Genomic DNA, 27,379 nt, shown 5'->3' with positions numbered 1-27,379 from the left:
CTTTAAATGATATTTTTTATGATTTTTTAACTATTAAATTATAATTTTTTATTATATTATTTATAGAATAATAAAAATATCCTAATAAAATGCTAGTATAAATAAATTTCATACCGACTAATATTAATCACTTTTAAAATATTTTGGAGAATAAATGATCATTTGTATTAATAAAAGATGAAAACGCTGACGTATATATCCACACTAAATTGAAACTGAACTTATACCCACGCAAGATGTTCACCATGTGACAAAAAATTCGAATTCACGACCTCTTAAGTAAGTACAGAGAAATTATACTATTTGAGTAATAACTCCTGGACAAAATACAAATATATATTTTTTATAAAAGTAAAATTATAAATAAATAATTTGAAGAACAAAATTAATTAATTAATTAATTAAAATAAAAAATGATGGAAATGGTGGTGGGTGTGTTATGGTCGCAGGTTCAAAAGAATATGCCGTTGTTATGTTCCTCTTCCTCACAAACATTCTCAGATGCCAACTTTGTGTTGTGTTCTTATGCACTCTTACTTCTATTTTCTTCTCATTTCTTTAATTCCTTCACATGCGCGCTTTTTCTTCCTTTCTCACCCTCCTTCTCCTCTCTCTACATAGATTAGAAGGTAATCGCAATTTTCCCTCTTCTTAATTCTCATTTTTTTATTATTATTTTTATTGTTGTTGTTATTGTTATTTTCTCTTTATATTCAATTTTCGTGCTTTTCTTTTTGTATTGTTTAAACGTTGGGAACGTGGAGATTGTTATGGTCGGTGTTTATCATGTTGCAGTTAAGTTTGAAAAATGTTTTTTTTTTCTCTTTTTTCTGGTTATGATGTTACGTTGCGTTGTGTTTTTTTTTTGTGGCTTTGAAGGTTTTGGTTTGGTTTGTTTCCTTATTTAAATGTTTTTCTTTGCTTTCTATGCTTCTTGTATTGCTTTAAAGTTTAATAAAGGAGGAGGAGGTAGGAGATTAGGGTTTCGGTTTCTTACCAAATTTGATTGGTCATGTTTTATTTGAAGTATACAACACTGGTAACTTGTGGTAACTGCTTTTTGTAGGAATTCAATTTTGGATTTTTTTTTGGTTATATATTTTGTTTGGTTTAAGTATGATTTACTCAGTTTTGTTTGGTATTAGTAGTTTGTTGTAGACTTGTAGTGGTTATTTTTGTTGCACTTTGTGCTTGTAACCTCCATCTGAGGTTATTGTCTTCTACCTGTTTGATGTGAATCCTGAATGAACTTCATATACTTGTGGAAAATGTAAGGATGTTGAATTGAAAAGGGAGAAGTGTTGGGAAATGAAATGGGTTATGAAGTTATAAGGGATAGTGTTTCTGGAGGATGTGATTCTAGAAGATACCTAAAAAAGAAAGAGGATGGTCCATGGAAGCATTTAAGTTGATTTGACATTGGTTCATATATTTGGCTAGTTAAAGTTATTACATTTGATCTTTGTTCATTTGGTTGTTGTGGTGGTTGAAGTTGTTGTTCTTATGTGTCCTTTGCTTTGACAAATACTTAACTGAAAGTTAACTTCATAATTAGCTTATCATTTGATGTTATTGTTCTTCTATGTGTCTATATGTGAATAATGTGATCCCATTACACTTAATTTATACTAAAGTTGCTATTATTATAATTTTGTTCAGGATATTGCTTGTGGTGTTGCTTTCGTGATTTTCTTGAACGTCTAAAGTGGACTTCATCATTGCAGGAATTCTGATAAACATTACGGCACAACTATATAGTAATATATATAGAGATTTTTTTTATTCTTGAATGAGAGATTGGTATGGGCTCTGAAAAGCAGTCTTCCGGTTTTCTCGATACGATCAAAATGGAGAGGGTTAGAACAATTCTAACCCACACTTACCCTTACCCTCACGAGCATTCCCGACATGCTATAATTGCTGTTGTTGTTGGTTGCCTATTTTTCATCTCGTCCGACAACATGCATACTCTTATAGAAAAATTAGACAACAACATTAAGTGGTGGTCTATGTATGGCTGCTTGTTTGGGTTCTTTTATTTCTTTTCGTCGCCATTTATAGGGAAGACAATCAAGCCTAGCTATTCAAATTTCAGTCGATGGTGAGTTTCTTTACCACCGAATGTTTATGTGTTCTTTATGAAAAGTTAATTAACGGCTCAAAAATAATTCCTTATCTACTTTACAGGTACATAGTCTGGATTTTAGTGGCAGCAGTGTATCATCTTCCTAGTTTCCAGTCAATGGGGGTGGATATGAGGATGAATTTATCTTTGTTTCTGACAATATATCTCTCTTCTATATTGTTTCTTCTTGTCTTCCACATTATATTTTACGGCCTCTGGTATATTGGCCTTGTTTCACGGGTGGCTGGAAAGAGACCACAGATCTTGACCATTCTTCAAAACTGCGCTGTAAGTTTGAAAGGTGATTTATTTTATTTTATCTTTTGTATTTAGGTATAAAGTGTCAGTATTGTTCTGATGCCTCCTTTTTCTAACAGGTACTTAGTGTCGCGTGCTGTGTATTTTACAGTCATTGCGGCAATCGTGCCTTTTTAAAACAGAGACCACTTGACCGTAAGAATTCTAACTGGTTTAATTTCTGGAAGAAAGAAGAAAGAAACACATGGCTTGCAAAGTTTCTTCGGATGAATGAGTTAAAGGATCAGGTTTGCTCATCTTGGTTTGCTCCAGTTGGATCTGCAAGTGATTATCCACTTTTGTCAAAGTGGGTTATTTATGGCGAGGTACCCAATATGAATATATATGATTTGTGCTATCTTCTATGTTAAATCATATGTATATTTTGATTGTACTACTTTACTCATTATAGTCATAGTTGTTTTTGTGTTTTAGATAGCTTCTTGCAATGGTTCCTGTCCTGGTTCATCAAATGAAATTTCTCCCATCTACTCTCTGTGGGCCACATTTATTGGGCTTTACATTGCAAATTATGTGGTTGAAAGGTCAACAGGGTAAGTAATTGATTTCATCATGTGCTAAATTTTGTTATTTTCTAGCATGAAGTATGAGAATCCTTTTTCCTGGCTCAAATTAATAGAAAATGTACACTATTAAGTAGTCCCCCCCCCCCCCCTTTCCTAATAATAGATATTAAGATTAGTGCATGATGAAAATTGTTTGTTGCATAACTTTTGTACGTAAGCTTTTTTTAGTGCCACCCAACTTTTCATAATTGAACGAGTTAAGGGTTAATTTTGTATATGTTGTGTTTCTGACAATGTATTTTATTTTCCCAAAACTGTTTATGTTTAGTTGTTTACTACTTCCCTTTGCAATGCAATTTGCACACTGCCATGAAGCCTAGGCTCAATAGAGCAGGATGCATATTACATCTTCATATTACTTTACATTAATATTTTCCTCATCAATTAACTTGATTGCTGTGTTCTTATGTTTGAAAAATTAACAGATGGGCTCTCACCCACCCACTATCTGTTAAAGAATATGAGAAGATGAAGAAGAAGCAGATGAAACCTGATTTTTTGGACATGGTTCCTTGGTACTCTGGGTATGAATTTAAAATATTATTATGTTTACCAATTACACTTTTTTCTTTGTAAAAAAAAAATTCTTGGGGATTTTGAAGGTGCCCTTTGATTGCATTCTTACACTTGCCCTTAAAATACTAAATGATGCAGAACATCAGCTGATTTATTCAAAACAGTTTTTGACCTCATTGTATCGGTAACTGTCTTTGTTGGGCGTTTTGACATGCGTATGATGCAGGTAACATTTTATTTTTCCTTTAACATTGCTTATAATATTGTATCACTGTGTCAGTTTAATATGTAGTTTGAACCTTGAAGTACTTAGATTGTTATAGTGTATCCGATGAAGTATTCAATATACAATTACTTTAACTGAAACCCTTATGTTTATCAACAGGCAGCAATGAGTAAGGTTGACGATGACAATCATAATGGTGATATTATGTACGATCATTTTAATGAGAAGGATGATTTTTGGTTTGATTTCATGGCTGATACTGGCGATGGAGGGAACTCATCTTATGCTGTTGCACGGCTTCTTGCTCAGCCTCAGCTTCGTACAGTGAAAGATGATTCTGTGGTCAAATTAAAGCGTGGAGACTTGCTAATTATTGGAGGTGATCTCGCGTAAGTTTGTTATTTCTATTTATTGTGTCTATTGTATCATCACATGATTTGATTAAGTACTATTTATTTCCTATAAGTTTCATATGAATGATAAGTTGACTCATGTTGAATGTTGATGCTGCAGTCAATGTGTCATTTGAACATTTTGAAATGTTCTGTGTCCATCTTTTAGTGCTGTTTGATGATTTTGTGTCTGCTCTGTTGTAGGTATCCTAACCCATCAGCATTCACATACGAAAGGCGCCTTTTTGTTCCTTTCGAGTATGCTCTTCAACCTCCTCCTTGGTATAAAGCAGAGCAAATAGCTGTTAACAAGCCGGAGGTACCCGATGGAGCTGAACTCAAGAACTATAAAGGACCTCAGTGTTTCGTTATTCCTGGAAACCATGGTTAGTTTCAGCTCATGATTTGTGCTCCACCATATTTTATTCGTTCTCAAGGAGATTGTTCTAAAATAATTATTATTTTTTGATTTTGTCATTTAATCTCATCCTATTTTTGAGAGGATTTCTAAATTCCGTTTCTGCCTAAAGCCAATACGATGCAGTGATTATTATTGTTATTATTTTTAATTTTTTGCTTGTCAGACTGGTTTGATGGACTCCAGACCTTCATGCGGTATATATGTCATAGAAGTTGGTTAGGGGGATGGTTAATGCCACAGAAAAAGAGTTACTTTGCTTTGGAACTCCCTAAACGGTGGTGGGTTTTTGGGCTTGATCTAGCACTCCATGGTGATATTGATGTGTACCAATTCAAATTCTTTAGTCAATTGATCAACGAGAAGGTATAATAATTTTTGCTTCCTCTTCTTTGTTGTCTTCTTACAACTTTATGTGATGGTGAAATAATTATTTTCTAAATAAGTATACTCTAAACTTAGGTAGAATAATTATTTTAGCGATCTCTTTCTTGTTTTCTCCGCAAACTTTTTACATAGGACTACTATGTTATGAGCATTTGAATAAACTTGCATTTTAAATTATTATATGACCTAGCAATGTTTGAATCATTTATTTATATGACCTATCTACATATTGAGTATACCCACTCTCGTCTCATGGTGCTTCTTTTCTCTTTGTCAAGGTTCAAGAGGATGATTCTGTGATCATCATAACCCATGAACCTAACTGGCTTACTGACTGGTATTGGAACGATGTAACTGGAAAGAATATTTCTCACCTGATTTGTGATTATCTAAAAGGAAGATGTAAGCTTCGAATGGCCGGGGACTTGCATCATTACATGCGTCATACTCACACTCAAGTAAATTCAGAGGGGCCTATCCATGTACATCATCTACTTGTAAATGGTTGTGGCGGAGCATTTCTTCATCCCACCCATGTTTTCAGTAAATTTCAAAAGCTTTATGGAGTTAACTATGAATGCAAGTCTGCATATCCTTCCTTTGAAGATTCAAGCAGGGTACGTAGAATGTCTACATTATATTCTTGGGGTGTGATTTCTTGGACCCTATGTAACATGGGATACTTAACACCGGCTTCCCTTTTGCCTTTTCTAACACATGGTATAATATAATTTTTAACATGGTGCAGATTGCATTAGGAAACATACTAAAATTTCGTAAGAAGAACTGGCAATTTGATTTCATTGGAGGCATTATATATTTTATACTGGTCTTTTCAGTGTTTCCGCAAGTGAGTTTCTGTTCCTTTTTATTTTCTATTTTTTTTCCCCTCCCAAATGTTAATTACGGCTTTTGTGCTACGGTCTTACCATTTGTCACTAAATAGTGTTTTCTTTATTTTGATTTCCAGTGTAAGCTGAATCATATCCTGCAAGAGGATACATTCCCGGGTCATGTTAAGAACTTCTTGGCTACTGTGTGGAATGAATTTATATACATCCTGGAGCACTCTTATGTGTCGCTGGCAGGAGCTATAGCTTTACTGGTTGCAGCATATTCTTTTGTTCCATCCAAGTTGTCGCGGAAGAAAAGAGCAATGGTTGGAATTCTTCATGTTTCCGCTCACCTTGCTTCGGCATTGATTCTTATGTTACTTCTTGAAATAGGCGTGGAAACATGCATCCGGCATAACTTGCTGGCAACTTCAGGTGTTGTTTCAACCTTTTCAATTATTTGTGTTCATGCTTGACCTTTGTCTCTGATGATTTTGTGTTAGGATGATGAGAAAAATTATTTAGTTTCACTTTTTTGGGTATATGATCCAGGGTATCATACTTTATATCAGTGGTACCGATCGGTGGAAAGTGAACACTTTCCTGATCCCACCGGCCTCAGAGCTCGTATTGAACAATGGACGTTTGGACTTTATCCAGCATGTATCAAGTACTTAATGTCCGCCTTTGATGTGCCAGAGGTTAGAAATGGATTCTTTTTAAGTTTCAATTTTACTTATCATGATATGATTATGGAGATGATTGTTTTTCTTTCCTCCCTTTCCAGGTCATGGCTGTTAGCCGTAGCAATATTTGTAAGAACGGGTTAGAGTCTCTTTCGCGAGGGGGTGCTGTAATCTATTACGCTTCTGTTTTCCTTTATTTCTGGGTCTTCTCAACACCTGTTGTTTCTTTGGTGTTTGGAAGCTACTTGTACATTTGCATCAACTGGCTTGGCTTGCACTTTGACGAAGCTTTCTCGTCTCTACGAATAGCGAATTACAAATCATTCACGCGATTTCACATCAGGGCTAATGGCGATCTTGAAGTTTATACCCTGGCAGTTGATAAGGTAACAAACTTTAAAACCAAAATGCACCAAGTAAAACTTATAATGATAATCAATAAATAGACTTGGATTAAAGAATTATGTTGCAATAAATAGTCAGTTATTGCAATAATTTGAATCTCTCAAATTTCTTTAACACATGCAAAGTAGCAACTAGCAAGGTTCTCAAACTGTCTATAGATAACACGTAATTCGTTATGAGTTCACAGAATTGTATTTTATGAACTGTGTTAACGAAAATCGATTACGTCTTTGAATGAGCAGGTTCCTAAGGATTGGAAGCTTGATCCTGATTGGGATGGAGAGACAAAAAATCCACAACAGTTGAGCCATTTGAGAAAGCATCCAAGCAAATGGAGAGCAGCAACTTCCAACCAGGATCCAGTGCACACAGTCAAAATTGTTGACCATTTCATTATTGAAACAACACAAAACAATAGTAATAGTAATACTCAGAAGAATGACACTGTATTACAAACAGATGATAGTGATAGGACAGTTCAATGATCTGTTGATCTTGTTCTCAATTTGTAACATAAAAAAAATGTAGTAGTAGTAGTAGTAGTTGTTGTTGTTGTTGTAGTAGATTTTGTATCTGTTCTTTGTCTCTCTTCCTATTCATCTATTCTGTAAAAAAAAGGTAGTAGTGTAAATGTGCTAATCATGGTGTGTCATATAGGGTTAAAAATGGTGGGTAAAAATTATATGAAGCTACAAAATTTTATCATCTTAATCATACTAATACTTTGGAAAAGAATGTCAGAAGAATAATTTTTATGTACAAGTTACATAGAAGAGGCACTAATTGTTACACCATGCAAAATCAGCTCCTACCTTTCTATTTTATTCATCACTATCACACTTTAATTGAATATATTTCAACTTGTATTGAAATATACTGGTCCACAAAATGGATCAAAAAGTGATGGTAGCAAATAGAAAGAGATTGTGTGTTATGTTTCAATTTTCATCAGTCTGATGATAGAAAAGCTTGGTATTGAGTCCCTTTGAGAGCTTCTTGTAATTGTTCCCAGTTCCCAATTTGTTCTGATAATGGAGCTGTGTGTATCTTCACTTGACGACTGTGCAAATCTCTGTGCGGTATTCTTAGAAATTCTTGAACATCATTCAGTTTCTGGATGTATATATGAAGAAATGTCAACATTGGACTCATCTAAATAAAATATATTTCAGATTTTAAGCATGATAAGTATAAAATTTTCTGTGCTTTCATTATTTTACTTGAATATTTCAACAGTCATCTTAGACTTATATATATATATATATATGTGCAAGAATATAATATCTTTTTAAAATTTTATATTACTAAATTTTTTTTAAGTCAACTAACTTAATTAAATAATTCTTGTTCACAATGTACTAATTATATTTATCAAATTTAAGTCATTACCTCAATCTAATCTAATACTCATGTTTTAAGTACATTCATACTAAAATTGATTCCCCCACTTAATTCAATAATTGTGAAATTTGCTTAAATATCAAATATTAGATTTTTACTAACCTTTATAGAAAAAATATATTTATTTTTTTAACCAAACTTAAAAGTGAGAATTAAACATTGTAAAAAAGAAAAGAAAAGAGTGAATATTTTGGTGGTGGACATGTGCCTTACAGTGAGATTTTTCAGAAGATCCTCATAATAGAGAACAATGTGGTGAGTGTTGTTAAAATATTCAATGGCTTTTGAAGCTGTCTCTTCTGTTTCCTTCAGTTCTGATTCCAGTAACGTGGTGTTGATCCATGGCTTGTATTTGGCAAGAATTTTAGCCTGCAAAATTAGCAAACCCTAGTTGTTAAAATTTAGTAATTTTATTTACTCTTCATATCAACTCGGTAGATTAATTATTATATAGCACATGTTTGGTTTTACTTTATTCTAATTAAAAAGTGGCTTTTCAACTAAATGCTATCTCTTTGCAGCAGCAATTTGATTATAAACTTCTCACAATTTGCAACTACATGTTATTTATTTAGTTTTACTTTTCAATATATTAGAAAACCAATAAAGTACCTTTAAAAAAAGAGTACTCAATATTAGTAAACATGTAGAAAGCAAAAAAAAAAAAAGGATAGATAAGAATCTATTTTTTGAAAAGGAAAAAGTAGAAATTATTTTCTCCCTTATTTTTAGAAAAAGAAATAACATAAAAAAACACTAATTTACAACTTTCTGCAAATGTTAGTAGAAAAATTGTAGATTTTAAAATTTATAAATAAAATATTATTATATACTGAACACTCCTACACTAATATGAAAATGCAAATATTATTAATTAATTATATATTTAAATTATTTTTTAATTAACAAAATTAAGAGAACATATATTAATTATTAAAAAATATTAATATCAAAATAGTATCTTCTACAGAGAGTGTAGGTGTTACGGAATTATTTTTTATTCCCCTTAACAAATAAATAAAAGAAATTCATGCAAGAAATGAAGAAAGTGAAAAGTCATTCTAGGGAGAAAAAACAGTAAGAATTTACTTTATTTAATATTAATTAATTATTATAATATTTAAGGTTTGTTTGGATGAATTCTAAAAAAATTTTTTTTTGAGTTTTTTTAAAAAGATTTTATAAAAAAATAAAAGTAATTTTTATATTTGAATATCTCATGTAAAAAGATTTTTTTATTTATCAATTATGTTTGGGTATAATAATATAAAAGTATTTTTTTGTTTATTTATTACATGAAAAACATCTTTTTTTAAAGAAAAAAATCTTTTAAAAAAAGATATAAATTGTAACTTCTCAAAAAAAATATTTATTTTATTTTTCTAGTACTTTTATTTTTATTACTAAAAGTTTGCCAAACACACTAAAAAATAAAAAAATATTAAAACAATATTTTTTATCAAAATAATAACATCCAAACAAACACTTAATAAATATTAAATAAAATAAATTATAATTACTTTTAGCTAATATTTTTTTTTACTAAACACTTCTGAAAGTAAAATATGGAAAGACCTCTAATGGAGAGTGAACATGAGACTTGTGGGTTCCATTCAATGGCTTGGCATCTTTGTCATATGAATTTGCTAAAACAGATACCATTCTGCGAAGCAAATTTCTTCTGAAAAGAAATATTACTGAAACCTTTCTCCTTTCAAAGTATTTCACTATCTCCTCATGATTCTCCATCAAACCCTGAAATATATTATGTAGTGTATAACATAATAATCACATCTTTGGAAAATTACTAAATATCCACACTTTTTGTCAATATAATTTTTCATTTATAAATTATATGTACTATTTTTAACCATTGAATGAATACATATATAATTTTATTAACTTGTGTCATTTTATTACCTCTTAGTAAATTCTAGTGGTATTAATTTTTATCATCATCAAATAATTGTGCTAGCTAGCATGATATTACACTTACACTTTTTTATAATAAAAAAAGTTTTCTAATGATGTAAACAATATTACATACGGCAATGAGTTATAACTTATAACTCAAATGGCATAGTCTCCTCATACTCATTTAAGAGGTCATGTTAAAAAAATGTCCTTCTTCATTTTTTTTTATCTTTTATCGTATTTAATTAAATATAATTTTTATTCAAATACAAAAAATTAAAAATTAAAAAACTTAAGGAAAAGTAAGATTGATAGGTAAAAAGAGTTTGATACTAATACACTGTTAACATAAAATTATACACAGTTCCATCGGATTTATATATTTAAAATATTTTTGGAATAAGTAGTAAATTTAAATTAAATTTTACTGATATAATAATAATACACGACTAAATGTGTGTGTAAAACTCTTTTATATTCGCTTTTAGCGTATAGAAAATTAAACTCAAATAAAAAAAATTGAATAATATATATTGATTTGTAGAAACCTGATTGAGCATCCATTTGAATCCCAAAGCTGAAGTGCATTGATTCTTGGAAGCACTAGTGAACCAATCAAGATTGTAAAGTGTGTCCATTGTCTTCAAAATTGAAGAAACATTTTCTCTTCTTTTTTTCAAAGAGAATATCTCACCATTGGAGCTTACATTGCCATGGCTGTTCAAAAATGTCTCAAACCATCCACTTCCTGATCTTTGCATTGATAGGATCACAAAAAACCTAACAGGATTACATGCACATTCCTCTCTGTATTCACATCCACAAATCATTGATTAATTATTAATTAAATTAAACTCATGAAAAATAATCTCATTATTAAATAATATAATAAACCCACAAAACAATTTTTTTAAAAAAGAAAGCAACAAGTGATGATCATCCCTAATATTATTTTTTATATGTATATAAATCTTTACCATATTAATAATTTCAATATTTTAAAACTTAATAGTGATCTAGCTAGCTAGTAGCTAGTCATGTATAATTAATATGTATGATCAACTAATTTTTTTTAAATAAATTCTTATTAACATACCAAAATACAATAAAAGAGATAGGCTTGTATCAAAAAATGAAATACTTAAAACAAAATCTTGTATAAAATATAGGAAGAGTTTCAAGTATACTGAAACACCCGTATTTCAGTTATTTTAACTGTTTGATCTAAATTATAAAAAAATATATATAATATATTAATTAAAATCAACGTTAAAACAACTGAAACACCGATATTTTTGGTACACTTGAAATTTTTTCTAAAATATATCTGAAAGTATTCATAACGATACATACATCAAATATAGATTTAACAGCAATACTTTGAAGGATAGGCTTGTATGAATTATGGCAAACAAATTATTAAAGAGAAATGAAGATTATTAATTTACCTGTTATAAGTTTTGGGTTGTGGATAATGCAAGTAGGGAAGTTCCCATTGTTCCACACCATAAGGATAACAAGATGATGAATGGTTATTATTACTATTAAAGACTTTACTTCTAAGTTCCAACAACTTTGTATTTGCTCTAATAATAACCCTTGGATGCTCTAAATTAATTGAGCAAAGATACATTCCACAAACTGCAGTGATGACCAAAACTACCAACCCATATGTTAATGGAGATTTCTTAATAGATTTTATGTCCACATAGTCCTGTAATCATGAAATTGATACTATATTATATATATATGCCATTCATATGTCATAATATTATAATAACTTTGAAGGAAAAAAAATAATATCAAAATAGATATAAATAATAAGGTTCTCTATCTTAGCTATTATACTTGAAATGAAGCATACATAAAATCTAAAAGCTTATTCATTAAAATTTAAAAGTAGGAGGCTAGAAACTTGTAATAGTAATAACATGTTTAAATAAACCTAATCAAACCATAATGTATAAACTATACATACCAAACTCATATTTATTCAATAAAAAAAATGAATAATCTTCTCCTTTTAAGAATTTAAGGAATCCGTCAATACATGAAAACTAATTTGGCAGCTGAATGTAAGTCCAATGATTTGAATGAGAAAAAAAAAAGAGAAAAATTTCAAATAATTAAGAAATATATAGTTCTTCAATGATTTGAAAACAATAGAACATCTAGAATAATTTGAAATATAAAAGAAATTAAAATTACCATCTAATGATTTATTTGGATTAATATATATAATTAAGTCTAAGTCTCTCACCTTGTGAATAAGAAGTGTATCTTCAATCATCTTCTAATCTTCTTCAAAAGAAAGCTAAGAAGGAAAGAGAAATTAAAGGACAAAGACAGAGACCCTCTTCTTCCTCTTTGATTTTGTTGAACTCCTCAAATCTATGCCATGTTTTTGAAGTGTTATATATAATTACATATATATGTTCATAGTTTCGAGGTTTCCACATGAAGTTCTACGTTGTCAAATTCTACAATAGTTTGCTTTGATATTATAATATTTAGTTTCTTTATTAAACTTTTCAACTTAATCTACACGGAAGACATAATAATCATTACCAAAATTTTTAATATATGGCAATATATATGAACACCTGTTTATTATGCACAAATTTTACGTTAACTGGTGTGTATAATATAAATTGAATCCAGATAATTATATTTATATTATATATTTGTAAGCGTCAGTTGAATTAAAAAAAAATTATGTTAGATAACTAATGACTTTTTGAATAACATGAAGAACGACTTCTAAAATTGGTTCAATTCAGGTAAAATACATTATATTTCAAATTATTTACCTAAAATTTAATATTAGAATAATCATTCACACACTTAATGAATTGAACATCTAATATATCCATTATTCACATTATTTAATATTTTCATTGTCTACCTATATTTTTTCTTAAAAAGATGTTTGCTGTGAAGAATTATTCGATGAGGAGACAACAACAAAAGAGAATGAAAAGTCTAACATCAATTAAGTTCTTTGGTATAAGGAATAGTATCAAAGTCCAAGAAAATAATAAAGAAAAAAAAAAAGAAATAGTAACGTATTTCGAGAACAGGGTCACATAAAAATTTAAGATTGCTATTTTGTTTTTATTCAGAGTAAATAAACTATCATTTTTAATAATAAAAATTTAAAATTTAATAAATTTATTCTAAGCTTTCAATAATTTAGTCTTTTATTTTATTTATTTGGACTTTGGTCACACTGCTGGTTGAGTAGCACAAGAAAATGGGTAAGCACTTTTACAGCCGTGTATCTAGCTGAGACTGTGTCACATGAGAGCTTAATTTAAAAGAATAAAATAAAATAAAGAAATAAATGTAACAATATTTGTTATTCATTTGTTTTTATAGTTAAATAAATTTATATATATTATATTGTCAAGCATTGGATCTAGTAGCATTGTATTAACATCATGAAAATATAAAACCAAAGGTGACGAGAATAACACAATCACACAGAATAAATTCTACAATGTTCTAATATAATAATGAATTAATGAGGAGACTATATATTTTTCATAAAAAAAGATTATTAATAATGAATTAATGAACTGTGTGACACTACTTTTTTTCCCCACCTAAAAGATCAGTTGATAAATAAGAAAACTTCAACTTATTATGATTATTATGTTTGGAAAATTTCATTGCTAATATGTAATGCACGTCATTACATACTGATAGTTGGCGCCATGATAAAAGCATCACTACTACTTATCTAAATAAATTATTATGTAGATTCATAATTTAATGGCATATGAACAGCTGTATGTTACTATGACTTAAGGTATTCGTCAAATAATAGTTTATGCCATTTTATGCCTATCAAGATTCAAGATCATAATTTAATCTTTATAACAGGATTAACATCCATGATGAAATAAATTATTTTGAAGAGTCATATAAATATTATTAGCTGTAAGAAACATAAAGTTTAAAATTGTTCTAAATCATTGTTAAGAAATTTTCTTAACACAAAATCATTATTAAAAATACTTATGTTTCATTAAATATTAATATACTTATAACTAAACGCTAAACTACACAAATTGCATAGGTAAGCATATAATTCTCGGGCGGAATTATAAATTTGTACAACTATTGTTTAACTTCGGTAGCTTATACATTATATTTTTAGGGGGGAAAATATTTTTAATGCACCAAAGATGTAAAATATTTTATAATCATATTCGTCCTTTTATATGGCTATTAAGTATTAAGTATTAACACAAAACATAAAAACATAATAAATTTTTTGCTGATGTAATAATATATAATTAAATGTATACGTGAAATATCATTATGCTAACGGCGCATAAATAAACATTAAATCGATACACAATTCAAAACACAAAACATGCTTCTAAACTTTCTAAATGTTTGCAGAGGCACTTACATATCATTTACCAATCAATTTATACAAAATTGCGAACTTTGCTTGGAATCCTATCTAGTCATATGGCAATCATGAATTTCATTAGCTACTAATAACATTCAAATTACTAAAAAAATTTCATGTGCTGATCCCAAAAATGAAGCCACATAGAGAAGACACAAGTTGGAAATAACGGCCATAGTAGAATCTTTATATCTTCAGTAATAATACTATAGTGATGATGAATATCTCTACAACTATAATATAAAACTTTTTGAGGTCTTCATCTTGTTGGCCAAATCCATAGCCAATATAACGCACCTGCTAAGAAAAATGAAAACATTATCAATATTTGCTATGAGAAAAATGGTTGCCAAAACACATCATATGCCGATTGCCATGATTACTTAGGCCTAAACAATAGATTACCATAACTATACCTGCATTGAAATGCAAGAAAAAAGGATATTTTAGTGCATTAAAATATGAAAGCATCAATTTCTTTTAGTAAATTATATTGACCTTCCCACTTGAAATTTCACACATAGCACCCCTTGATTTGTCATGCCTATATTGACCTTCGGAGAGGTCAGTGTAATGTTGTCTTGACTCTTTGAATGTCAATGTAATTTACCCCATTTTTTTCTCTTTTTCTCTTCAGTTTAAGCACTAAAAGCAAAATAAATGTTTTTTTCATTTTCTGATTGACAATGATCATCATTTTCTAGGAAAGTACCAAGAATATATATATTTTCCAATAATGCATCAAGCATTACTAAGTTGGGATAAACTCTCCTTCATTAACTAAAAGTCCAAAATATCAAAGTTAGTTAAGGGAAGAATAGGTATTTCTAGAGGACATACCATGGAAAATGTCAATGTTGTTACAAGGAAAGGATACAAAACTCTCTTCATAAGATGATGAGACGGACAATCTGGCTCAAATACCGGAATGACTTGGTTGTTTCTCTTAAGCATTTGTTTTTATCATCTCGAGGCCAATGCTGCATCAACCAGAATCACCAGTAAGCAATATGAATGTGTCAGAATCTGAATTTGATGCTGACTTGCAAAAGCTATAAGTAAAAATGATTATTAGAAGTTAACCTCTGCAAGCATGTTGAGATTCTCGCGAACACCCTTTAGCAACTCCGCTGGATCACCTTCCCACCTATAGAGTTCTAGCTCCTTCCCTTCGAAGATCTTTTGAGAAACCTGAAAGAAACAACAAAATGATCAGCTTTTCGGTCATGTTCAGCAATGATGCAGACCTCCTACACGCATTAACTATGTCTGTTCAGAAAGAGTACTGATAAAACAGTACTCTCTCAATTCCCTTTTATCTATCACTTTCTTTTTGTTCTACGGATGTATCCAGATATATTAATCTAGGGATGTACCAATAATGTGACAGTGACAGGTAAAAGAGAACAAAAAGGATTAATTGTTGCAAGTTTTATTACGTGACGAATTTATTCAATTATTTTATGAGCAAAATGGTGAAAGTTGCCTTCTTGCACTCATATATCTTACCCACAAAATCTTTCAGAAGCTCATAAATACACAAAGAAATTCAGGGCACCAATTGGTAGAATTGGTGATTGCAAGGGAGCTAAAAATATTCTATCATATCTATATTCATCTACACAAAAAAATCATCCATAGGCTCATAGATACCAAAGCTATCTATCACTTTTACATGGTTAATTGAAATCAACAAAATATGATAAAATGTATTAGAGATGATATAATCATTCATGATGCCTCCTCCGATCAGCTTAAGTTTTTGGGATGAGTGGTTTCATGACAAAATGATACGATGACAAAGAGTATAATCGTTGTACCTGCTTTGCTATGACCTGACCACCGGCTATGTGAGAAAAATATATGTTGTAGAAATGGGAGAGAAACAAGGGAGGGCTTCTCTCGGCAAGTTCCTCCAAATATTTGGCATAAGTCAGTCCCGGCGAGCGAGGATTCGGAATCGCAAGTCCTTGCTGCTCAAACCCTTCCAAATCCTTTGCAATCCCTTCTGACCTTTCCAACCCAGTTTTCCTAAAGTAAGCATCTGTAATACGAAAGTCGTCAACACAACCGAATTTTCCCCTCCAAAACAACCAACCGTTAATAGAAATTATTGTCAGCATCACAGCATTATAATTTCAGAAGTTTCTACAGCTGCAATAGCACTATAGCAGTGCTTTTACACTCAAAAGTTTCAACAATCCTATTATGCTCCTATTGATCCATGCCATTCTCGAGGATTAATTCAATTACCAGTTCAATTAATTTGGCTACTATCTATGCAATCGATTACTTAGATTCGAATTATGATAAATTGACAAAATAGTGAAAATACTAAAAAAAATTAAGGTAAGAAACGCAATCTATGTTAACTACATGAAGAATTAAGCTTACAAGAGACGTGATCAGAGTCGTCGACGATGCGTTCGACGGTGTTGAAGACAAGTTTGGAATCAACCAAGTAACGGAGGAAGCCTTGAACGGATGGATGCCACGCGTCAGAAGCAGGACCGTTGGATGATGATGATTCTTCTTCTTTGTTTTCGGGGGACTTGGGAGTAGCATTGTTGTTGCGAAGCCTCATAGCAACGAACCTCATCTCTTCGGTGATGCCGGTTGTCTCTCCAGGATAGAGCCTCCGGTACCTGTTCCTCTTCTTCAACGGAGGAGTAGTGGTGGAAGCGTTGGGATTGGGAGCGCATAAGCATAAGGAGAAGGTACGAGTGTTAGTGATGAAGTTGAGGTTCTTGGAAGGTGAAGTTGAGGAGGTGGAGGTGGTTATGGTGGTTGGTGGTGTGGATAAGCATAGTTGAGGTTGAAGAGCTTTTGCCGTTAGCAACATCTCTCATGCTTTGCTTCTGCTATCTTAATTCGCTTCCCAAATTTCTTTTCTTCTCTTTTATGTTCGTTTTTTCGCATAACACTTAACACTACCTAAATTATATCAAATCTAAATTAATCTCACTTAACTGAAGCTATTCATAGATTCTCCAGAATATGTGCTAGGCTTATGATATTTTTAAAATATCTTTTAATTCATTATATATAAAAATTTAATTTTAATTTACTGCCGGTATAAAATACATACAATCATATCTATTTTTTGAATGATTATTTACAAAATTTAGTTATAATGTATCGAAATTAAATTTTATATATAATTCATAAAAAATATTATTTTAAAGATTCGAATTCAAATTTTTTTAATTATTGAATTATAAACCATTTATCATCTTAACTCATTTTTTATTATTTTTATAATATTTAATAAATAAAAGAGTGAATTTAAAGTTGGCAACAAGCAATAAATTTTTTTTTTAAGAAACCCAACAATGTTTTCAGTTCAGTCTTATAATAATTATTATTTAACTTTGGAATGCACGCAAAGGGGAAAAAAGTTGGTAATTCAATCTGTGTAATGAAATAGGTTAACCTCGTACTAGACCATCTAGCTTGTGCGAGCAAATAGGGAAGGACAAATGCAATTATGCAGAGAACAACATATGATTGTTATGTGAAAATAATCAATAATCAATGATATATATACATAAGTAATGATCATATTTCCTATTTATTATGTACAAGAGACGCTGATTACAAACCCCAAAATAGCAGACCTACAAGACACAAGGTTCATGAAAATTTGAAGCAACAAATGAATGATTGGGGAATGGAAATGTACAACTAAGGCCAAGCCAAAAAACAAATGAGAAGGCTTGCAAGAAATTTGTCAGTCCTAAACTTGTTAATGCTATCATGCTACGATCAGATCTAACCATAAGATCTATGAACTTCTCATGCAGTTGACATGCGAATGTCGCACACCAGAAGCCGTGTAAACCGTACACCTAGCTGAACTCTTTTCAGAAGTATTTACAAATCTCGCAAAGAAGCATCATCACAAGCTCAAGTATAGAATGCTCTCAATTTCTGTAAGAACTTCAATGTCTCTATATATGAAGGGTCTGCGCGGCTCAACGGCTTGCAAGAATTTATATGATCTGTTGACTCCAATACCTGTTTCAAAAATTTGAAGATACGTAGAAAATAAATTAAATTGCAATACTGCAAATAAATTATTGAATTCATTTTCATCTGCGATTTCATAATATACTTACAACTAGTTCCCCAAATCCTGGATATGCAGACTCGATTGGTACAATTTCCAGTCGGAAGGCCCATCCACCATAACCTTCAACAATTGGAGTTACCTTCGTCTGCAAAAACAGCCAGCATTAAACTCAAAAAAAGACAACGCATACACAAACAGAAAACGCTATGAACTGCTGACCACCTCGCAAAAACTGAGAACATCAAGCATCCCTTTCTTGTGAAGGTGACGAATATAGTCATTAAGCTGTATCAATCTTGTAGACCCACTTCTTAGCTCCCCAATCTATTAAACATTAAAAACTCTTAAAGATCTTTCAAACGTAGCAATGAGAAAGATTAAACAATCATACATAGTCGAATGTTAACAAGTGACTTCTGATACTAACCGTTGGAGCAGGACGTAGCACAAGGCCCATTCGCCAAGGCATATCTGCAAGTTTGCTACCAAAATGTGGGCAGCTATAAAACACCTAAAACCGAACTAAAGAATAAATCAACAGAAACGGTCATTTCTTAAGCATATAATTAAGGAGTTCAAACTTACAATTCCTTTTGTATTTTTCACAAGATTATCATGTCTTTCCTCCTTTGCTTTATAAAGGATCTGCTTCACAACCAAGCCCCCCATACTGCAAAGTAGAGAAAAAAAAACCACAAAGGGAACAAGGGAAAACACAGTATGAGGCACATTATAAAATTCAACAAATGATGAGATGCAAAGATATGAAAACTGCAATTCCACAGTCAATAAAGCAATCTCTTAAGCTTGAGCTACTTGCACTACCAAAAATGGCAAAAACTTCCTCTGCGTGCATCATTCAACTCATGAATGTATAGAAGGCTAAGTGCAGTGTGTTTAAACATGCAATGTGAAAAATCCGGTAGCCATACCAACCTGTGAGTAACAAAAACAACAGGCCGATCCCCAATTCCTGCAGCAACAAGCTTCTCCAAGAGCATCGAACTAACTTCCTGCAAAATTAAAAAATAAAATAAAAACCATGTTGGTTCCTTTTTACTATATTCCGGTTCAGAGTAGTTGCAGTGGAAGTTGTCACTGTCATGTGCCCTTAATTTGCAAGCCAGATGATAACTATCAAAATTATGTCAAACTGAATAATGTAGAAAGAATCTCACAAGTTATAATCCCTCCAATTGAACAATAAGTATAACTTTAAAACGAGGACCAAATTTTTTTAAAACAAAAATCTTATTATATAAACCAATGTATTTCAGAATAGTGCTAGTTTTGACAGCATCCATTCTATAATATAAAACTATCATATATGTGATAGTAGGGCCTTAAAGAGCAACTGAAGCAAGGTTGGCAAGCCAGTTTATTAAGTATAGGTTTAAAATTGATAATTTTCTACAAACCCTAAAAAGGCTCATCGAGGATGAAATCCTGGTATTGCACACAGCAAAGTTTTCACAACTTCAAAGAAGTCTAAAAAGTCACGATAGTGATGAAGAAAATAAAATGACTCCATTTCTTAATCCACTAATATAATTATAAATAAAGTGTGGAGGAAAAAAAATATATAACCTGAAGCGGCAAGCTAGCTCCAGACCACTGTGTGAGGTTAGTCTGCATAAAGCATTTACTTGAGAGTTAGATGTAGAAGAAGGGGATCCCACACAAAACAAGCTCTAATAAAGCTTTTAGAGCTAACAACAATGAATAATTCAAGATTCAGAAACCAAACATGTCAGGGTCTAACTAAGGCAAATATTTCATGATCTCTTTTTAAGTTTTTATAGAAACATCTTAAGCTTTACTATGGAAAACCTTGTATTTGAGAGAAAACATGCGAGCCTCAGCAAAATCACTGGAAAGCCATTCACTAGGCCAAAAGGTTCCAAGCTTTCCTGCCTCCTCATCAATCTTCTCCACCAGGGTATGCATAGTTGAGGATTTGTCCTCGGATATGCGCCATGTTTTGTAAGGCCCACCACGGAGGCCATGGACAAAAACTACATCTATGGCAGGAGTATTTGCATCTAGCTTTCTTTTAGATGAATTTTTAGCGGAAGTAGCCTTAGATATGTCTTCTGAGGAATCATCTTGTCCATTTGTTTTTTTGGGACACCTCCAGTGAGGAAGATGAGGATTTATCAAGAATATCATGTCGTCATACCGAGGGCAGAAGTCATTATTACTTGTTACACCACCATCCTTATGGCTTCCATTATCAGGTGTTCCATTAAGCTGGTCATTACAAAAAATATTTAGGATTGTGGCCCTCGCATAGCTTTGTAGTTTAGGGTCACTGCAACCTGGGATTCTCCCATTAGCACAATCATCAAGCCATTTGCACCAAGTTTTATCAGCTATAATAAACTTCTTCACTTTGGGAAGAAGAGAAAGAACGGTCAACAGCCGAGCAGCATGCCTGCGGATATGAGCTGTAGGTGGAACTCGGAGACTAGATGAATCTTTCGCATCAGAGATAGGTGGTTCTCCATTGCCATTGGATTTCCTCCCCTGCCCGTCATGTGCTCTAGATGATGCATCATATGCCTCAATTGCAGCCAGCTTTTCATAATCATCATTCAACAAAAACCGCCTTAGCAAACATAAGATTCCAAAATCAACAATCATCTCCTGACAAAGAGAGTCTTCATAACAAACTTCAGTCAAAGCCTTAATCCCTTTCAAGGTAGCTACAGCAGAATCTGCAGCATCTAATTTAGGCAAACTATCTACTTTCAAATTTTTAAATGCTGCTGCTAAAGGATCCAGAGCAAGAAAATCAGCCAGCGGGGATGCATCCGCAGTATTGGAAGTAGTTTTCAATTGTTTTGCAGACAGAATAACAACTGCACTAGCTAGCTGATTTGCAACTTGTGCAGCAGAAGCAATATTGGAGTGATTGATTAAGGTCTGCAAAGGTTGACACAGGTATATTAAACTGTTGACTTGGAATTGCAACAGCGCGATTACAACATGAAATGTCATTTTTGAGTTCAATGCATATAAATCATCATGTAACAGAAAGAACAAAATCATTCCCATACCTTCACATTATCACTTTTAGGTTGACTGGTTTGTTTATCATTTGATTTCTTGATGGAACTTTGCACTTCATTTAGCAGCATGACTAACCATCCTTGAGAAACTGGCACAGCTTTTGGTCCATGGTCTTCTAATATCTGAGAAAGAATCTTTATGGCTGAAGATTGTATAGCATTAGAGGAAAATGTTCCAAAAACCCAAGGAAGAAGAATGCCTGACCATTTTTGACCCTCCTCAAGAGACAAATGGAAGTCCCCAGTACAGAGTAGTTCTAATGCCTTTGCCATTGCTTCTTGCACTTGCTTATTCTTTGATGTCTGCTTGGCAATGTCTCTCATTGAATTTAAACCTTTATCCATCACTATCTTCTGTGCCTCAGGACTTCTCTCGACAGATAACAGAAAAGCAGAAAAAGCTACCTTGGCCAGTGAAAAGTCTTCATGCTTGCAGGCCTGGGATATAGTAGAAAGAAGACTGGAACTCCAATCAGAAATAGAATCATTCAAAGGCATATTGCAGTCTTCTAACAGCAACCATGCCACCAAACTTGCATGCCACTTGACAGATCTCTCTGGTGCCAATAAAGCAGACATGATGGCGTTTCCATCTTGGTCTAGTTCTTGAATCCGAGATCTATTCAACTGTGAAGCCGTTGCCCAATTTGCCAATGCCCAGGATGCAAAAGGAACAGCAACATGTTCATAAAGCAAATCATCCCAGAGACCAGGAACTACAGCAGCGGACATATCATCTTGTGCTAATGAATTGTCATACTTACTTTCATATACGAGTGATTTAGGAGTATAATAATGCTTTAACAGTTCCTTGTGGCTGGAATTAGAAATATTGACCTGCATTAAACAGCTGGTCCTTGAAAGCCCTAAGACAGTGGTACCACCTTCAAGTATCTTGATTCCAATCCCTTTCTTTCCACTGTCACCACTACCACCATCATCATCTTCGGGTGGCTCATCCAAGTGCAAACCCCCTTCCTCAATAACTTGTAGAGCAGCAGCAATGTCCCTGGTCTCAGCATTTCCAGGCAATGACGGCTTAAAAGATACCTGTTCTGCATTGTTGCAGCTGGATGTAACAATGTCCATAATTGCAGCTACCAGCATACTCCTACCCTTCAAAGAATCCGATATATCAAGCGCACTGTGTCTTGAATGCTGCTGCCATAGCAAATAGCGCAACATACAATGTCAAAATCAGAAAAGGGCACAATCAACAATAGTTAGATTGAAGCTATCATTCATATAACATATCCATGGCAGAGAAACCAATAAATATATTATATGATATATAAAAACAATGATCAGATTATATGGGGTAAAGTATACTTTTTGTCCATAACATTGTGATTTTCTTCAAACACACCCCAAACGTTTAATCCATTCAATTTTGTCTCTAACATTTTTTCATGTCAAAATTATGCCTAAATGTTAAATCCATCTAAAACGTTAGAGACAAAATTAAAAATATCCAGGCATAGTTTTGACACAAATAAAAAACGTTAAAGTTAAAATTTAATGAACCAAAAAAGTTAAGAACAAAATTGAATGAAATTAAACATTAGAGCTATTTTTGAAGAAAATCGCAAACATTAGGGACAAAAAGTATACTTTACTTAATTATACATTACATCTCGAGCAAATAAAACAAAGCAAGATATAATTAAGGAAAGCGCAGGTTCCTTTCGGAGAGGTATCAGTATCACCTTGGGAAGCTGCATTTCACACTTTGAAGCATAAAACAAAATAAGCTTGTTAACTAGTATTATTCCTAAACTTGTGTCCTTAGTGCACTACTAACAAAATCCCACAGCTACAGAGAGATTTTGTTATATATCTGCATTTATAACATGACTCAAACACTCCTACACTAAAAACATAATTGAAATACACATGCATATGCAAATCCTAATCCTAACAGTACCAATCAAGCTTAGTGATATGTATATCTTGGAATTAACTGATTATTTCTCTAAAATCTGCGTTCAAGCTAAAATAAGCTAGTACAAAACGCCGTTAACAGGATGCTTACATAACACAATGCACAAATAAAAAAACCTTACAACACATAATCAAAATTTACCTTCTTGTTCTTGGAATTCCGCCGAGGCTGGCACGAGAAGATGAACCTCAGAAGTTTGGGAATGGCGTGAGGCCTTCCAAGCACGGCAGCAGAGACGTTAGGGTCCGCAATAAGGTATGCCAGCGCCCTCGCCGACTCCGCCTGTGCACCGCCGCCATCCTTGGGAGACGTCACAGACTCCAACAGCCAATCCACGACGGCGCCTCCGCCAGCTCCAACGATCGCCGCCCTGCGTCCAGAATTCGCAGCGGCTATATCAGCGAGCAGCGCCGCGACTCTTATCTCAAACCCTGACCGTACCTCGTGGTTCGCCGACGACAATACCGACCGCAGCGATTGCCACAGCACGGCGGCAGCTGCTCCCGTCCGCTGCGCGTGGTGGAAGATCTTCCCGAGCGAGTCCGCAGACTTCTGCGCTGCATTCTCGAGAGCACCACCTCCGTTGCCATGGTGGTGATGATCGGATTTCTGCTGCGAGTTGAAAAGCGTGATGGAGGCGACGACCGCGGAGACTACGGCGGCGGAGAGGGCGATTGCGGAGGCGCGTGAAGGAGAGTGCTGAATGAAGAGACGGTTGTTAATGCGAGGAACAGGTGGAGGGACATTTTGGGAATTTCGAAGATTAATGTTAATATCATTTTCACCGTTTTGATTATTATTATTATTAGCAAAAGAAGAAGCAGAAGAGGAAGAAGAAGGTGATTGTGATTCTGAAGAAATACTTCTTTGACGAGGGAGGCGAAGAAGGGGTCGCGTTCTAGAACAAATTCGGTGCATATTTTTTTCTTTTTTTTTTATATTCCCTCTCTCTTTGTGTATGAAAAAAAGAAGAAAAACAAAAATGGTTTTAGAGTAATAAATTGTGATTGGAAGAATTAAAAAAGGAAGTGAAAGAAGGGGTTTTGGGGGTTGAGAGAGGAAGGAAGTTGGTATGGTATTTGATTTGATTGACTTTGAGTCTCTTTGTGTAGGAAATGAAGATGGAGAGGTTAGAGGCGAATATGGCGGGAGAGACCATATCTCTCTTATTCTATTTTGTTGAGTTAGAAATGGAGCATTGTAGATCAACACTTGTTTAATTTTCTACATTTGGTCTCTGGAATATGCCAATTGCTTCAAAGAACCTTTCAGTGGGTTTTTTTTTTTTTTTGGTATACCTTTCAGTGGCTTTTAATTTTCTTGCTGAAGACATGGTTTGTTGCTTTTTGGGCCTTTGGAAATTGGACCTTTCCTTTAATATAATTACATATCTATTCAGACCAAAAATATAATACCATGAAAAACCAAAAAAAAAAAACCTAAACTAAACTAAAAACAAAAACAAAAAGACATCTATATCGTTTTTCCCTTTTTTTATTTAACGAGTTTAAACTTTAAAGCTATTTCAATTTTCAACCCATCCAAAGAAAATTAGAAAATCATTCCAAAAATTAATTTAATCGGACAATAAATTTGACACTCGTTGTTTTTCTTTTCGTGTAATTTTTCTATGATTTGAATATGTGAGTTTTCTTTAATTTCAAATGCTTTAATTTTATTAGAGATATAATTATTTATTTATATTATTTTATTAATTTAATTTTTTTAAAATAATTTTATGATATAATATAGAATATCTAATTTTTAAAACCTAAAAATCTTAAATTTAAATTTTATTTGCAAAAAAAATATAATATAATAATAGATACTATAAAAAAATTAGGATAAGTACTTTTTTCATTCTTAAAATTTGAGGTCAAAATCAAAATTATTCTTGACCTTTTTTCTTATTAAAATCATCTTCAACGTTACAAGACATTATAAAATCGTCATTTTCTACTTCAATTTTATTTTTTTACCAAATTATCTTTATTAAATAATAAAAATAATTAAAAAAATAAAACAAAACCTAACACCCCCAACTCCCTCACCGTAACCCCTCCACCCCCCCTCTCACCCCCTCATTATAACCCCCACCCCTCACTTTCACCCCCATTCTTCGTCACCACTAGCCCATAAACCCCCCAATTTCTTTCTTCATCACCAAACCTTTTACTCCCTTCTTCATCATTAGGCCTCTTTCTCTCTCTCCCTCCCCAAGACTCTTACTCTCCCTCATCATTTACTCTTAATCATAAAATAAATAAAAAATTCAGCAACAACATCAATCACAAAATAAATCAACAATCCAACATCAATAATTACAAAATTAGCAACAATCCATCATCAATCATGTATATGTTCTTCAAAAATTAAAACACGAAAAAAGAAAAATAGGAAGAACGAATAACAGAGAAAGAGAAGGAAGCCTTGGCTAATCTTCTTCTACTCTTCACCATCACTTCTTTCCCTTCGCACCTCCTCACTTTTCCTTTCCTCACCACCATCACCACTGCCACCATAGCCAAATCATCATCATATAATTACTATAATCAAAAGTAATTACTAATTTACTATAATCAGAATTAGTATCACCAATAATAAATTAATAACAACAATTATGAATGGTGAATCAACAATGGTGAAACAATAACAAAAACAAAAATAGAAGCAGAAGACAGAAAATAAAAATAGAAAAGCAGAACTGTAGGGGCAAGTGGAGGCTTCAGAAAGAGGCAGGGAGAATTCGAACAGCGAACAGCGAAGGGTCGGGAGCTGGACGGCAACGGCAGTGCCTCCATGCAAGCTTGTGACGGCCGGTGGCTGCAGGTTGGACGCAGGGGCGACGGCGGGTGCATCTCCGAGACAGTCCAAACGACAGCATAAGGGGGTGGGGTGGGGGTGGGGGTTACAGTGGGGGGTGAGTGGATGAGGGAGTGGGGTAAGGGGGTGGGCGGGTGAGGACGGTGAGGGGGTAAGGGAGTGGGGTGAGGGGTGGGGGTTACGGTGAGGAAGTGCGGGGGTTGGGGGGTTAAGTTTTGTTTTAATTTTTTAATTATTTTTATTATTTATTAAGGGTAATTTGGTAAAAAAAATAAAATTGAAGTAAAAAAAGACGATTTTATAACATTTTGTAACGTTGGAAATGATTTTAATAAGAAAAAAAGTCAGAAACGATTTTAATTTTGACCTCAAAATTTAAAGATGAAAAAAGTACTTATCACTAAAAAAATCCATAATATAATACAAAATTTAATATCTAACCAGTAATTCAGACAATGTATGGTGAATTATACAATTCTCGTTCAAAACAGAATATATGATCATACTCTAGAAGCTGGCTTATAATAACCTCACATGCATAATAATATATATCCGATGATGAAGGAAAGTTATCAGGTGTACCTAGGAACACCGGTGTTCCTATTGTTTTAACCGTTGATTTTAATTAATATATTTTTATAATTCAGATCAACGGTTAAAACAACTGGAACACCGGTGTTCCCGGTACACCTGATAACCTTCCGATGATGAATTATTATTGCATCTAAGTAATTAAAATTATATGTGATCTCTTTCATTAATTTTTATGTTGCCATACAGAACTCTTATTGTGCATCCAAATACATGAAGTTAATTTTCATACATGTATTATTAGTATAAAATAATTTTATAAAAATAATC

General features: G+C 32.8%; 4 protein-coding genes across 11 annotated transcripts; 1 reads left to right on the top strand and 3 right to left on the bottom strand.

The window, feature by feature from the left end:
- The first annotated feature begins 391 nt into the window (after positions 1-391).
- On the top strand, positions 392-7,604 carry LOC112697869 (uncharacterized). 2 transcript variants are annotated; one of them, XM_025751233.2, is made up of 16 exons: positions 392-629; positions 1,660-2,101; positions 2,188-2,413; positions 2,503-2,748; positions 2,858-2,976; positions 3,435-3,533; positions 3,664-3,751; positions 3,911-4,140; positions 4,348-4,529; positions 4,728-4,927; positions 5,227-5,565; positions 5,697-5,798; positions 5,919-6,216; positions 6,334-6,482; positions 6,569-6,853; positions 7,115-7,604. In XM_025751233.2, the coding sequence occupies exons 2-16, from the start codon at positions 1,803-1,805 to the stop codon at positions 7,355-7,357; spliced, it is 3,105 nt and encodes a 1,034-aa protein (XP_025607018.1). In that variant the 5' UTR covers positions 392-629; positions 1,660-1,802; the 3' UTR covers positions 7,358-7,604. The 2 variants fall into 2 exon arrangements, with proteins under 2 accessions (XP_025607018.1, XP_025607019.1); XM_025751234.2 differs by having other exon boundaries at positions 396-629; positions 1,725-2,101.
- LOC112697870 (uncharacterized) lies at positions 7,570-12,679 on the bottom strand. Its single transcript, XM_025751235.3, has 6 exons — positions 12,448-12,679; positions 11,636-11,901; positions 10,736-10,994; positions 9,849-10,028; positions 8,487-8,642; positions 7,570-7,985 (listed from the first exon to the last, which is right to left on the bottom strand). The coding sequence occupies exons 1-6, from the start codon at positions 12,475-12,477 to the stop codon at positions 7,821-7,823; spliced, it is 1,056 nt and encodes a 351-aa protein (XP_025607020.1). The 5' UTR covers positions 12,478-12,679; the 3' UTR covers positions 7,570-7,820.
- Positions 12,680-14,557: 1,878 nt separating this feature from the next.
- Positions 14,558-17,593, bottom strand: LOC112697868 (probable inactive heme oxygenase 2, chloroplastic). Of its 2 annotated transcripts, none has more exons than XM_025751232.3 (5): positions 17,005-17,593; positions 16,431-16,654; positions 15,694-15,801; positions 15,451-15,590; positions 14,558-14,910 (listed from the first exon to the last, which is right to left on the bottom strand). In XM_025751232.3, the coding sequence occupies exons 1-4, from the start codon at positions 17,450-17,452 to the stop codon at positions 15,498-15,500; spliced, it is 873 nt and encodes a 290-aa protein (XP_025607017.1). In that variant the 5' UTR covers positions 17,453-17,593; the 3' UTR covers positions 14,558-14,910; positions 15,451-15,497. The 2 variants fall into 2 exon arrangements, with proteins under 2 accessions (XP_025607017.1, XP_025607016.1); XM_025751231.3 differs by having other exon boundaries at positions 14,558-14,907.
- Positions 17,594-18,117: 524 nt separating this feature from the next.
- Positions 18,118-24,927, bottom strand: LOC112697867 (uncharacterized). Of its 6 annotated transcripts, none has more exons than XR_011873572.1 (10): positions 23,837-24,927; positions 21,742-22,911; positions 20,513-21,607; positions 20,270-20,311; positions 19,619-19,695; positions 19,268-19,352; positions 19,110-19,164; positions 18,905-19,006; positions 18,729-18,827; positions 18,118-18,627 (listed from the first exon to the last, which is right to left on the bottom strand). XR_011873572.1 is itself a non-coding variant. In XM_025751228.2 (10 exons), the coding sequence occupies exons 1-10, from the start codon at positions 24,611-24,613 to the stop codon at positions 18,517-18,519; spliced, it is 3,645 nt and encodes a 1,214-aa protein (XP_025607013.1). In that variant the 5' UTR covers positions 24,614-24,927; the 3' UTR covers positions 18,118-18,516. The 6 variants fall into 6 exon arrangements, 2 of the variants coding, with proteins under 2 accessions (XP_025607013.1, XP_025607014.1); XR_011873573.1 differs by having other exon boundaries at positions 19,110-19,153; XR_003151332.2 differs by having other exon boundaries at positions 21,742-22,914; positions 23,837-24,917.
- Positions 24,928-27,379: the final 2,452 nt, after the last annotated feature.

Source organism: Arachis hypogaea, chromosome 16 (genome assembly GCF_003086295.3).
Source record: "Arachis hypogaea cultivar Tifrunner chromosome 16, arahy.Tifrunner.gnm2.J5K5, whole genome shotgun sequence".
Lineage (NCBI taxonomy): Eukaryota > Viridiplantae > Streptophyta > Magnoliopsida > Fabales > Fabaceae > Arachis > Arachis hypogaea.
The sequence above is the reverse complement of the archived record's forward strand: the minus strand, read 5'-3'. Positions and strand labels throughout refer to the sequence as shown.

What these genes read in the sequence shown, in the direction of transcription:
- LOC112697868 (XM_025751232.3), bottom strand. Translation starts at nt 17,452, where the DNA reads ATGTTGCTAACGGCAAAAGCTCTTCAACCTCAACTATGCTTATCCACA. An exon ending in GTCAGGTCATAGCAAAGCAG is followed by an intron (nt 15,802 to 16,430) that starts GTACAACGATTA and finishes TGTTTCTTTCAG; the next exon opens with GTTTCTCAAAAGATCTTCGA. An exon ending in ATCTCAACATGCTTGCAGAG is followed by an intron (nt 15,591 to 15,693) that starts GTTAACTTCTAA and finishes TGGTTGATGCAG; the next exon opens with CATTGGCCTCGAGATGATAA.
- LOC112697869 (XM_025751233.2), top strand. Translation starts at nt 1,803, where the DNA reads ATGGGCTCTGAAAAGCAGTCTTCCGGTTTTCTCGATACGATCAAAATG. An exon ending in TTGACATGCGTATGATGCAG is followed by an intron (nt 3,752 to 3,910) that starts GTAACATTTTAT and finishes GTTTATCAACAG; the next exon opens with GCAGCAATGAGTAAGGTTGA. An exon ending in ATTATTGGAGGTGATCTCGC is followed by an intron (nt 4,141 to 4,347) that starts GTAAGTTTGTTA and finishes GCTCTGTTGTAG; the next exon opens with GTATCCTAACCCATCAGCAT.
- LOC112697867 (XM_025751228.2), bottom strand. Translation starts at nt 24,613, where the DNA reads ATGCACCGAATTTGTTCTAGAACGCGACCCCTTCTTCGCCTCCCTCGT. An exon ending in GGAATTCCAAGAACAAGAAG is followed by an intron (nt 22,915 to 23,836) that starts GTAAATTTTGAT and finishes TTGCTATGGCAG; the next exon opens with CAGCATTCAAGACACAGTGC. An exon ending in TGCTACGTCCTGCTCCAACG is followed by an intron (nt 19,007 to 19,109) that starts GTTAGTATCAGA and finishes AATGTTTAATAG; the next exon opens with ATTGGGGAGCTAAGAAGTGG.
- LOC112697870 (XM_025751235.3), bottom strand. Translation starts at nt 12,477, where the DNA reads ATGATTGAAGATACACTTCTTATTCACAAG. An exon ending in ATACACTTCTTATTCACAAG is followed by an intron (nt 11,902 to 12,447) that starts GTGAGAGACTTA and finishes TCATGATTACAG; the next exon opens with GACTATGTGGACATAAAATC. An exon ending in ATGTTCACTCTCCATTAGAG is followed by an intron (nt 8,643 to 9,848) that starts GTCTTTCCATAT and finishes CTAATTTTGCAG; the next exon opens with GCTAAAATTCTTGCCAAATA.